Source organism: Lonchura striata, chromosome 34 (genome assembly GCF_050655825.1).
Source record: "Lonchura striata isolate lonStrDom1 chromosome 34, ASM5065582v1, whole genome shotgun sequence".
In the NCBI taxonomy this organism is placed as follows: domain Eukaryota; kingdom Metazoa; phylum Chordata; class Aves; order Passeriformes; family Estrildidae; genus Lonchura; species Lonchura striata.
Genome location: NC_140736.1, coordinates 5,835,620 through 5,848,482, shown reverse-complemented (window position 1 = coordinate 5,848,482; position 12,863 = coordinate 5,835,620). Strand labels below are relative to the sequence as shown.

The 12,863-nt window shown below is 71.8% G+C and overlaps 1 protein-coding gene across 2 annotated transcripts; it reads right to left on the bottom strand.

Annotated features, from left to right (window-relative positions):
- Window positions 1-2,746: 2,746 nt before the first annotated feature.
- EXOC3L2 (exocyst complex component 3 like 2) lies at window positions 2,747-12,316 on the bottom strand. 2 transcript variants are annotated; one of them, XM_085564892.1, is made up of 11 exons: window positions 11,127-12,316; window positions 9,435-10,137; window positions 8,678-8,792; window positions 8,470-8,580; window positions 7,879-7,979; window positions 7,583-7,690; window positions 7,372-7,507; window positions 6,819-6,941; window positions 6,155-6,310; window positions 5,161-5,282; window positions 2,747-4,042 (listed from the first exon to the last, which is right to left on the bottom strand). In XM_085564892.1, exons 1-11 carry the CDS (start codon window positions 11,653-11,655, stop codon window positions 3,808-3,810), a joined length of 2,439 nt encoding a protein of 812 aa, XP_085421018.1. In that variant the 5' UTR covers window positions 11,656-12,316; the 3' UTR covers window positions 2,747-3,807. The 2 variants fall into 2 exon arrangements, with proteins under 2 accessions (XP_085421018.1, XP_085421017.1); XM_085564891.1 differs by having other exon boundaries at window positions 9,435-11,260.
- Window positions 12,317-12,863: the final 547 nt, after the last annotated feature.

Here is a 12,863-nt window from a genome sequence, read left to right as displayed (position 1 = left end):
CACCTTTACCCACTCCAGGTGTCCCTTGTGGCCACCTTTACCCGCTCCAGGTGTCCCTTGTGGCCACTTTCACCCACTCCAGGTGTCCCTTGTGGCCACCTTTACCTGCTCCAGGTGTCCCTTGTGGCCACCTCCTCCTTTTCCAGGTGTCCTTTGTGGCCACCTTTACCCACTCCAGGTGTCCCCGTGGCCACCTTTACCCGCTCCAGGTGTCCCTTGTGGCCACCTTTACCTGCTCCAGGTGTCCCTTGTGGCCACCTTTACCCACTCCAGGTGTCCCTTGTGGCCACCTTTACCTGCTCCAGGTGTCCCCATGGCCACCTCGTCCTTCTGCAGGTGTCCCCATGGACAATTTCACCCTCTCCAGGTGTCCCCGTGCCCCCGGGACCCCCGGCTCACCTGCCCAGGTGCGCCCGCCCCGGGCGCCGCCTCCGGCCGGGCTCTGCCGTCCCTCCCGCTCCGTCCCCGCCTGTCCCGTCGCGCTTGGCCCCGGCCCCGCGCCCCGCCCCGGCCCCGGTACATAAATCTATTTTTGTTGCGCGGGAGATGTTTAATTTTTTATTATTATTATAACGAGGTAATTATTGTCGCCCTGTGCCGCCGTGTCCGTGCCCGCCCCGGGGGCCGCCACCCCCGGGGCCCGTCCGCGCCTGTCCCGCCCCGAACGTGGCCAATAAAAAGCAGCTTCCAGCGGCTCCCGGTGCGCGTTTTTTGGGAGGGGGACACGGGGACACGCAGCTCGTGGGGACAGTGGGGGGGACACGGGGACACGGGGGGACACGGGGACATGGAGGGGACGGGGGGACACGGGGACACGGGGATAGCGGGGACACGGGGGGACACGGAGCCCGTGGGGACACGGGGGAGACACGGGGGGACACGGGGACACGGGGATAGCGGGGACACGGGGGGACACGGAGGGACACGGAGCCCGTGGGGACACGGAGCCCGTGGAGACACGGGGACACAGGGGGACACGGGGACACGGGGGAGACACGGGGGGACACGGGGACACGAAGGTCATGGGGACACGGGGGGGACACGAAGCCCGTGGGGACACGGGGGGACACGGAGCCCGTGGGGACACGGAGCCCATGGGGACACGAAGCCCTTGGGGACACGGGGGGGACACGGAGCTCGTGGGGACACGGGGGGACACGGAGCCCGTGGGGACACGAGGCCCTTGGGGACACGGGGAGACACGCAGCCCGTGGGGACACGGGGATAGCGGGGACACGGGGACACGGGGGGACACGCAGTCCGTGGGGACACGGAGCCCGTGGGGACACGAAGCCCGTGGGGACACGGGGACACGGGGGGACACGGGGGGACACGGGGACACGGGGGGACACGAAGCCCGTGGGGACACGGGGACACGGGGGGACACGGGGGGACACGGGGACACGGGGGGACACGAAGCCCGTGGGGACACGGGGACACGGGGGGACACGGGGGGACACGGGGACACGGGGGGACACGAAGCCCGTGGGGACACGGGGACACGGGGGGACACGGGGGGACACGGAGCCCGTGGGGACACGGGGACAGCGGGGACACCGCCCCGTTGCCCCGCCCACCTGTCAATCAACGGGGAAATGGGAGGGGCGGAGGCCACGCCCACATCAAGCCACGCCCCCTCCCGCCAGCTGCAGTTCCGCCGGTGAACGGCAGGGGGAGCGCGCGGTGAGGAACTGGGGGGGCCCTGACCAGTTTTGGGGGGGCGCTGCCCAGTTTGGGGGGTCCTTTCCCAGTTTGGGGGGTCCTTTCCCAGTTTGGAGGGGTCCTTTCCCAGTTGGGTGTGGATTCTCTCCCAGTCTGGGGACTCCTTTCCCAGTCTGGGGGGTTCTTTCCCAGTTGGGTGTGGATTCTCTCCCAGTTTGGGGACTCCTTTCCCAGTTTGGGGACTCCTTTCCCAGTTGGGTGTGGATTCTCTCCCAGTCTGGGGACTCCTTTCCCAGTTTGGGGGGTTCTTTCCCAGTTTAGGGGATCCTTTCCCAGTTTGGGGACTCCTTTCCCAGTTTGGGGGAACCTTTCCCAGTTGGCTGTGGATTCTCTCCCAGTTTGGGAGGCCCCTGCCCAGTTTGGGGGATCCTTTCTGGGTCCGGTGTAGATTCTCTCCCAGTTTGCTCCCAGTTTGCTGTGGATTCTCTCCCAGTTTGCTGTGGATTCTCTCCCAGTTTGCTGTGCTTTCTCTCCCAGTTCTCTCCCAGTTCTCTCCCAGTTTGCTGTGGATTCTCTCCCAGTTTGCTGTGGGTTTGCTCCCAGTTCTCTCCCAGTTCTCTCCCAGTTTGCTGTGCCTTCCCTCCCAGTTTGAGTGACCCTTCCCAGTTCGGGTGTCCCTGTGCCGCTGGGTGGGGGGGGGTGGTGGCCGCGCCACTCTGGGGGCTCCCCCGTCCCCTCACTCCTCATTTTGGGGGGGTTTCCTTCCTCCCCCTCCTTGCCGCCATCCTCCCGGTGATTCACCGGCGCCGCCACCGGGACCGGTCCCCGCCATGCCCGGGGGCGGGGGGGGGTGACAACGACCGCGCTGCTTTTTGTCACCGCGTCCCCGCTCGGTGCCACCCCCATCCCCGAGTGTCCCTAATTGTCCCCAAATCTCCCTAATTATCCCCCACCCCCCATTTTCCCCCCCACTTTTCTCCCCCCGGCCCCCGCCCAGCGCTGCCGCTTCCGCCGCCGCCGCCGGTCCCTCCCCGGGGCCGGGGGTGACACGGGTGACCCCTGGCCCCGCTCCCGCCGCGGTCACTTATTTTTAGCCGTTTTTATTATTTGTCGCCTCTTCCTGCCCGGATCCCGGCTATTTCTGACCCGGGCTAGGGACCGGGACCCGCCCAGGGCCCCCCCGGGCTGGCGGGGACGCGGCGGCGGCCGCGGCCTCCGTGTCCCCTCTGCCGGGAGGTGCCACCAGAGCCCCCCGGCTGTCCCGGCGCTGTCCCCAGCCCCGCCGCGGCCCCCGGCGAGGCTTGAGGTGGCCGCTTGTGGCCACCCTGTCCCCCTGTGGCCACCCTGTCCCCCTGTGGCCACCCTGTCCCCTTGGGGCCACCCTGTCCCCCTGTGGCCACCCTGTCCCCTTGGGGCCACCCTGTCCATTTGTCCCCGCAGTGTCCCCTTGGGGCCACCCTGTCCATTTGTCCCCGCAGTGTCCCCTTGTCCCCACCCTGTCCCCCTGTGGCCACCCTGTCCCCTTGTCCCCACCCTGTCCCCTTGGGGCCACCCTGTCCATTTGTCCCCACAGTGTCCCCTCGTCCCCGCAGGGTCCCCGCAGTGTCCCCACCCTATCCTCTTGGGGCCACCCTGTCCCCTTGTCCCCACCCTGTCCCCCTGTGGCCACCCTGTCCCCTTGTCCCCACAGTGTCCCCACCCTGTCCCCTTGTCCCCACATTGTCCCCTTGTGTCCCCCTCGGTGTCCCCAGGTCCCCCTCGTGTCCCAGAGTCCCACTTGGTGTCCCCAAATCGCCCCCGGTGTCCCCAAATCCCCCTCGTGTCCCCAAGCCCCCCTCGTGTCCCCAAGCCCCCCTCGTGTCCCCAACTCCCCCTCGTGTCCCCAAGCCCCCCTCGTGTCCCCAACTCCCCCTCGTGTCCCCAAATCCCCCTCGTGTCCCCAACTCCCCCTCGTGTCCCCAAATCCCCCTCGTGTCCCCAAGCCCCCCTCGTGTCCCCAACTCCCCCTGGTGTCCCCAAGGACGAGGACACTGCCAGCCTTAAATTCACGGCGCCATTTACACGCTGGGATGAACCGGGATGAACCGGGGGAACCGGGCTGGGGGTGACACCCGGATTTCGGGGTGCCCCCGGCCCCTGGGGGTGTCACGGGCGGGTCCTGGCGGGGCTGCGGCGGGGCAGGCGCAGCCGGGGCAGCTGGAACGGGAGGCAGCGCACCGGGCGCGGCGCCGGCAGCTCCGAGAAGAACGTCCGGGACCGGAGCGGGGCTCCCGGTTCGGCTTCCGAGCCCCCCAGATCCTGCAGCACCCCCAGGATCTCCCGGCGAGGGCCCTGAGCCCGCAGCCCACGCGCGTCCAGCAGCGCGGCCACGTGCCTGCGCCTGCGGGGACACCGGGGACACCGGGGATAACGGGGATAACGGGGACACCGGGGATAACGGGGGGACACCGGGGACACCGGGGATAACGGGGATAACGGGGGGACACCGGGGACACCGGGGATAACGGGGATAACGGGGGGACACCGGGGATAACGGGGGGACACCGGGGACACCGGGGATAACGGGGATAACGGGGGGACACCGGGGATAACGGGGGGACACCGGGGACACCGGGGATAACGGGGGGACACCGGGGACACCGGGGACACCGGGGATAACGGGGGGACACCGGGGACACCGGGGATAACGGGGATAACGGGGGGACACCGGGGACATCGGGGGGACAGCGGGAGGACAGCGGGGGGACAGCGGGGACAGCGGGGATAACGGGGATAACGGGGGGACACCGGGGATAACGGGGGGACACCGGGGACACCGGGGATAACGGGGGGACAGCGGGAGGGCAGCGGGGGTACACCGGGGGGACAGCGGGGGGACACCGGGGACATCGGGGGGACAGCGGGAGGACAGCGGGGATAACGGGGGGACAGCGGGGGGACACCGGGGATAACGGGGATAACGGGGGGACACCGGGGGACACCGGGGATAGTGGGGGAACACCGGGGGGACACCGGGGACACCGGGGGGACACCGGGGACCGGGGGTCAGCGGCGACATCGCCCCGAAACATCCCGGAGCCCCCCAAGGTTTGGGGGGAGAGGCGCGCCCCCCTCCCCGGGTGACCCCCTCGCCTCGCTGCCTGAACCGGTCCCAGTTCCCCCCGTTAACTGGTGTCCCCTCCCCCCCCCGGGCGGCCGCGCGTGCCTCCGGTCCCGCGGGACCGGCCCCGGGACACGGGAGGGGTCCTGGCGCTCGGCCGCGGCCGCTTCCCGGCGGGAGGAACGGGGCGGGAGCTGCCGGGAAGGGCCCGAGGCCGCGTCCGGTCACCCGTGGTCACCGCGGGGGAGCCGCCACCCGCGCCGTGTCACCCACCCGTGTCACCCACCCGTGTCACCCACCCGTGTCACCCACCCGCGTCACCCACCCGTGTCACCCAACCGTGTCACCCACCCGTGTCACCCACCCGCTGGGGCCCCCGAGGGTGCCCCCGCACCCACCGGACGTCGGGGAAGTCCCGGGCCAGGGCTCCGACCTCCATCTGCAGCGCGGCCGTGTCCTCCAGCACCAGCAGCTCCCGCAGGCGCGGCACCACCGAGTGCAGCCAGGGCGAGGCCGAGTCCTGGGCACAGCGGGGCCGCCTCAGCACCCGCCGGGGTCCCAGGGGTGCCACCCAGCACGGAAATGTCCCATGGGTGCCACCCAACCCAACCCAGCCCAACCCAACACAACCCAACCCAACCCAACCCAACACAACCCAACACAACCCACCAGTGTCCCATGGGTGCCACCCAGCCTGCTGGTGTCCCAGGGGTGCCACCCAGCACGGAAATGTCCCATGGGTGCCACCCAGCCCACCGGTGTCCCAGGGATGCCACCCAGCACGGAAATGTTCCATAGGTGCCACCCAACCCAACCCAACCCAACACAACCCACCAGTGTCCCATGGGTGCCACCCAGCCCGCCGGTGTCCCAGGGGTGCCACCCAGCACGGAAATGTTCCATAGGTGCCACCCAACCCAACCCAACCCAACCCAACACAACCCAACACAACCCACCAGTGTCCCATGGGTGCCACCCACCCCACCGGTGTCCCATGGGTGCCACCCAGCACGGAAATGTTCCATGGGTGCCACCCAACCCAACCCAACCCAACCCAACACAACACAACCCAACACAACCCACCAGTGTCCCATGGGTGCCACCCAGCCCGCCGGTGTCCCACGGTTGTCACCAAACTCAGCAATGTCCCACAGGTGTCACCCAACCCAGAAATGTCCCACAGGTGTCACCCAACCCATCGATGTCCCACAGGTGTCACCCAACCCAGAAATGTCCCACGGGTGTCACCCAACACCCAGTGATGTCCCACAGGTGTCACCCAACCCCAAAATGTCCCACGGGCGCCACCCAACCCAACCCCCGGCGGCGTCCCACGGGTGCCGCCCCACCCGCGGGTGTCACCCGCCCCCCGGGGGCTCTGGGGGGTCTCACCAGGCGCGTGAAGAGCTCGCGGAGCTGCCGGGCCTCGTCGCCCAGGCGGGCGGCCACGCGGGCGCGCGCCTTGGCCGAGGCGCAGCCCAGGCGCCCCTGCAGCAGCGGCCGCACGTACTCCAGGAGCACGCGGCGGTGCAGCTCGCTGACCAGCACCTGCGCGGCGCGGCCGGGTCACCGCGGTGGCACCGGCGTGGCCGTGGGGTCACCACCGTGCCCGTGGTGGCACCGGGGTGGCCACCATGCCCATGGTGTCATCGGTGTGGTCACCATGCCCATGGTGTCACTAGGGTGGCCATGGTATCACCACCATGCCTGTGGTGGCACCGGGGTGGCCACTGCACCCGTGGTGTCACCAGGGCGGCCATGGTGCCACCACCACGCCCATGGTGTCACCCAATGATGTCCCATGGCCAGCGCACCCATGGGTGTCACCCAACGTGGCAGCCAACAATGTCACGGTGTCCCTCAGGTGTCACCCATCCCAATGTCCCTCAGGTGTCACCCAAGTCCTGATTGATGTCCCACAGGTGTCACCCAAGTCCCCATTGATGTCCCTCAGGTGTCACCCAACCCAACTCCCCACCGATCTCACCGTGTCCCTCAGGTGTCACCCAACCCCAGTGTCCCCCAGGTGTCCCCCAGGTGTCCCCACCCCGCAGACCTGGTGGGGCTCGGGGTGCAGCGGCCGCAGCGTCTGCGCGAAGCTGGTGATGAGCATCACGATGGCGTCGAAGGCGTCCGAGCTCCTCAGCCACCTGCGCTTCATCAGCTTCCCAAAGTGGGGCTGGGGGCGGCGGGCGGGCGTCACCGCCGCCGCCACCCATGGGTGCCGCCTGGGGCGGCCACCGGAACGCGGTGACGCACACCGCGTCCCAAAGGTGTCACCCAACCCAGCACCCGGTGATGGCCACTGTGTCCCAAAGGTGTCACCTGGTGATGGCCACCACATCCCACAACTGTCACCCACCCCGTGCCACAACTGTCACCCAACCCAGCACTTGGTGACATCCACCATGTCCCAAAATTGTCACCCACCATGTCCCAAAATTGTCACCCACCACGTCCCACAATTGTCACCCACCCGGTGCCACAACTGTCACCCAACCCAGCACCCGGTGACACCCACCACGTCCCACAGCTGTCACCCCCCACCTCCCTCAGTTGTCCCCCGACCCACCGCCCCCAAGCCCCCTCCCCGCGCCCACGGGTGCCACCTTGAGCTCCTCGAAGAGCCGCCGGGTGAGGAGGTGGCCGCAGGCGCGGGTGACCCGGTCCAGCGCGGCGTGCGCCTGCCGCCGCGGCTCCTCGCTCTCGGCGTGCCCGAACTGCGCCAGCCGCTCGGCGAAGGCCCTGCCGAGGGGACAGCGGGGCTGGGGACACGCGGGGACGCGCGGGGACGCGCGGGGACGCCGGGGGTGGCCTCACCTGAAGGGGGGACAGCAGTTGGCCAAGGCCATGGCGCGGCCGGCGGCGCCGTCGGGCGGGGGGACGTCGCCGGGGGCTTCCAGGAACCGCTCCACCTTCCGCTGGAAGCTGGGGACACCCCGGTCACCGCGGCGGTGGCACCGGGGGACACCGGGCACGCGTGCCACCGCGCCCCGTGTCACTGTGTCCCCGTGTCGCCCCTGTCGCCCTGTGTCACGTCCCGGTGTGCCCGCGCCACCCACGTCCCCCATGGGTGTCCCCGGGGTGTCCCCGGGGTGTCCCCAGGGTGTCCCCACCTGTGCAGGAAGGCCACCAGCACGCCCAGCAGGCTGTGGGCCATCTCCCGCCCGAACTCGGGGGTCACCTGGGGGGCTCGGTCCACGTGCGCCCGCAGCAGCTGTGGGGACAGGGACACCGTGGGCGTGGGGACAGGGACACCGTGGGCGTGGGGACAAGACTACCGTGGGCTTGGGGACAGGGACACCGTGGGCGTGGGGACAGGGACACCATGGGCGTGGGGACAGGGCCACTGTGGGTGTGGGGACAGGGCCACCATGGGTGTGGGGACAGGGACACCATGGGCGTGGGGACGTGGCCACGGTGTCCCCTGAGGTGTGGGGACACGACCACCATGGGTGTGGGGAAAAGGCCACTGTGGGTGTGGGGACAATGCCACTGTGGGCGTGGGGACATGGCCAGAATGTCACCAGAACTGTGGGGACAAGGCCACCACAGGTGTGGGGACACGGCCACGGTGTCCCCTGACCCGTGGTGACACAGCCACCGCCACGCTGTCCCCTGGGCCACCCCTGTCCCCTCTGTGGGGTCGCAGCCGCGTCCCCAAGGGCCACCCCGGGCGGCAGGGACACGGGGTGACACGGCCGTACCCCGATGACACGCGTGGCCAGCCCCTCCTCCATGTCCTGGCTGGTGACATCCTCGGGCCACGCGTCCTCGCTGAGCTGCAGCTCCTGCGCCAGCGCCACCTCCACCTTGGCCTGGCGAGGGGACAGCCGGGGGACACCCCGGGGACACGGCGGGGGTGGCACCGTGTCCCCTGCCGCCCCCTCGCCCCCGTGTCCCCCGTGTCCCCACCTTGACGGCGGCGATGCAGGAGCTCTCCAGGTCCCGCTGGGTCTCGGGGGGCAGCAGGGGCCCCAGGTCCTGCGCCCGCAGCAGAGCCCCCACCTCGGGGTGCCCCAAAACCTCCCTGGACGGGGGGGACAGCCTCGGTGGGGGTCTGGGGACACCCTGGGGACACCCAGGGACACCCTGGGATATACCCCGGGACACCCTGGGGACGCCCTGGGACACCCAGGGACACCCTGGGATACACCGGGGACACCCTGGGGACGCCCTGGGACACCCAGGGACACCCTGGGGACACCCCGGGACACCCTGGGGACACCCTGGGACATCCCAGGACACCCTGGGGACACCCCGGGGACACCCTGGGACACCCTGGGGCACCCCGGGACATCCAGGGACACCCCGGGGACACCCAGGGACACCCCGGGGACACCCTGGGACAACCTGGGACACCCCAGGGCCAAGGGGGGATGCATGTTGGGGGGCTGACACCCCCTGGGGTGGGTGCGGCAGATTTTGGGGGTCCCTGCCTGCCTCACCTAGGGCAGGCATTAATTTGGGTCAGATTTTGGGGGCGGGCGTTACTTTGGGTCAGAATTTGGGGGCGGGCGTCAATCTGGGTCACATTTCGGGGGTCCCCACGCCTCTCACCCGGGGCGGGCGTTACTCTGGGGCAGATTTTGGGGGCGGGCTTTGGTTTGGGACAGATTTTGGGGGCGGGCGTTAATCTGGGTCACATTTCGGGGGTCCCCGCGCCTCTGACCTGGGGTAGGCGTTGCTGTGCCAGTCGAGCAGCAGGTACAGGTCGGGCACTGCCAGGGGTCTCTGCGCCAGCGCCCGCAGCTGCTCCGCCAGCGCCCGGTGGTAGCCGCGGGCGTAGACGCCGAGCGCGCCGTACTCGGGGGGATAGGCGGGCGCCACGCGGCTCCGCACGACCCCCAGGTCGCCCACCACCCGGGCGGCCAGCGCGGCCAGCCGGGCCCCCAGACCCCCGCCCGGGGCCACCTGCGCCAGCCGCTCGCCGGCCGCCCGGGCCACCGCTTCGTGCCAGCGCCGCCGCAGCCCCCGCGGCCGCCCCGGCCGGGCACCGGGCGGGCACCGGGCGTCCGCCGCCTCCTCCTGCTCCAGCACGGCCACCACGGCTCGCAGCGGCGCCGCCGCTCGCCCCGCGGCCACCGACTCGCCCACCACGGCCCAGAGCTGCGCCAGCAGCGCCCGGTACAGCAGCGCCACGTCCCGCGCCCGCCGCCCGCCGCCGGGGCCCGGCGACGGCGGAGGGGTCGCGGCCGAGGCGGGGGAGGCGGGGAGGGGTCCCGGCGACGGCGGAGGGGTCGCGGCCGAGGCGGGGAGGGGTCCCGGGGACGGCGGGCGCGACGGGGCCAGCGCGCACTCGGCCTCCAGCGCGATGATCTGCGCGTCCGCCGCCACCAGCTCCCGCCGCTGGATCAGCTCCAGGATCTCCAGCACTGCGGGCAGCGCGCGGGGTCCGTGGCACGCGTGTCGCCTGTCCCCGGTGTCCCCAGGACCCCGTGTCCCCATCCCCGTGTCGCCTGTCCCCGTGTCCCCGGGTCCCCGTGTCCCCAGGTCCCCGTGTCCCCATCCCCGTGTCCCCATCCCCGTGTCGCCTGTCCCCGGTGTCCCCAGGACCCCGTGTCCCCATCCCCGTGTCCCCATCCCCGTGTCCCCATCCCCGTGTCGCCTGTCCCCGGTGTCCCCAGGTCCCCGTGTCCCCAGGACCCCGTGTCGCCTGTCCCCGGTGTCCCCAGGTCCCCGTGTCCCCATCCCCGTGTCCCCATCCCCGTGTCCCCAGGTCCCCGTGTCCCCAGGTCCCCGTGTCCCCATCCCCGTGTCCCCAGGTCCCCGTGTCCCCATCCCCGTGTCGACTGTCCCCGGTGTCCCCAGGACCCCGTGTCGCCTGTCCCCGGTGTCCCCAGGACCCCGTGTCCCCATCCCCGTGTCCCCATCCCCGTGTCGCCTGCCCCGGTGTCCCCAGGACCCCGTGTCGCCTGTCCCCGGTGTCCCCATCCCCGTGTCGCCTGTCCCCGGTGTCCCCAGGACCCCGTGTCCCCATCCCCGTGTCGCCTGTCCAGTGTCCCCGTGTCCCCATCCCCGTGTCGCCTGTCCCCGGTGTCCCCAGGTCCCCGTGTCCCCATCCCCGTGTCGCCTGTCCCCGGTGTCCCCAGGTCCCCGTGTCCCCATCCCCGTGTCGCCTGTCCCCGGTGTCCCCAGGTCCCCGTGTCCCCATCCCCGTGTCCCCTCTCCGGTGTCCCCATCCCCTTGTCCCCCCGGTGTCCCCCCTTGGTCCCCCTTGGTCCCCCGGTGTCCCCACCGCCCCCCCTCACCGGACAGCGGCCACCTGTCCCCCCGGTGTCCCCAAGCCCCCCCTGTCCCCCGGTGTCCCCCGGTGTCCCCCGGTGCCCCCCGGTGTCCCCGGTGCTCCCTTGTCCCCACTCACCGGACAGCGGCCCCCTGTCCCCTCCGCCGTCCCCTCCGCCGCCGCCCCCGTCCCCTCCTCCGCCACTGCCGGGCCGCGCTCCCGCCGCGTCCCCGCCGTGTCCCGCCGGTGCCTCCGCCGGTGCCGGTCTCTCGGTGCCGCCGCGCGGTGCCCAGCTCGCCAGGGCCAGGCGGAGCAGCGAGCCGCGCTTGCCGCCGCCCGCCGCCTCCTCCGCCGCCCGCCGCGGCAGCCCCGCGTCCTCCGAGCGCCGCCGCCCCCGGGGCCCGCCGGCGTCCCGGCAGCGGCGGCCGCGGCCGGCCGGAGCCCCGAGCTGCCCCCGGTGCCCCCCGAGCTGCTCCCGGTGCCCCCCGAGCTGCTCCCGGTGCCCCCCGAGCTGCCCCAGCCCCACCAGCCCGGCCAGGGTGGCGCGGCGGCGGCGGCGACCCTCGGGGTTGGCGGAGAACGGGTCCCGGTCCTCACGGCCACCGCCCGCTCCTGCCGCCGCCGCCGCCGCGCCCGGCCCGCCCGGGGGTCTCCGGAGCAGCGGCATGGCCGGGGGGAGGCACCGGGGGCACCGGGGATACCGGAGGGAGCGGGGACACCGGGGGGAACGGGGATACCGGAGGGAACGGGGATACCGGGGGGAGCGGGGACACCGGAGGGAACGGGGATACCGGGGGGAACGGGGATACCGGGGGGAGCGGGGACACCGGGGGGAACGGGGACACCGGGGGGAGCAGGGACACCGGGGGGAGCGGGGACACCGGAGGGAGCGGGGATACCGGGGGTAGCGGGGAAACCGGGAGGAGCGGAGACACCGAGGGGAGCGGGGACACCGGGATGGCACCCGGAGCACCGGGAACAACGGGGACACCGGAGGGAACCGGGACACCGGGGGGAGCGGGGGCAACAGGGACACCGGAGCACCGGGGGCACCGGAGCAGCGGTGACACCGGGAGCACTGGGGACACCGGGGGCACCGGAGGGAGCGGGGCACCGGGATGGCACCTGGAGCAGCGGGGAAACGGCGGGGACGCGGCCGGCGGGCTCCGGTGGCTCCGGTGGCGGTGGCGGCGGTGGCGGCGGGGACACCGGCGGCTCTGGCGGTGTCACCGGCGGCTCTGGCGGTCACACCGGAGGAGCTCCGCTCACACCGCCGGCTCTGGCGGTCACACCGGCGGCTCTGGCGGTCACACCGGTGGCTCTGGCGGTGTCACCGGCGGCTCTGGCGGGGCCGCCGCGGCGGCGCTGCCCTGCCCGGGGGTTTCCTGAGGAAGCGCCGCCCCGCCGGGGCCTCCCCGGCCGGGCAGGGTCAGCCCCGGTTCCGCTCGGGCACCGGCACCGGGAGGGGGGGAGCGGGGGGAACCCGCGGGGGGGGCGGGGGGCGGGACCGGGGGGACCGGGGACATTGAGATGGGACCGGGGGGATACCGGGGGGATACCGGGGACACCGGGGGATACCGGGATGGGATCGGGGACATTGAGATGGGACCGGGGGGACACCGGGGGGATACCGGGGACACCGGGGGATACCGGAATGGGATCGGGGACATTGAGATGGGACCGGGGGGACACCGGGGGGATACCGGGGACACCGGGGGATACCGGGATGGGACCGGGGACATTGAGATGGGACCGGGGGGATACCGGGGACACCGGGGGGATACCGGGGGAATACCGGGGGGCTCACTGGTGACACCGGGGATACTGAGATGGGAGCGGGGGGATACCGGGAGGACACCGGGGACACCGGGGACA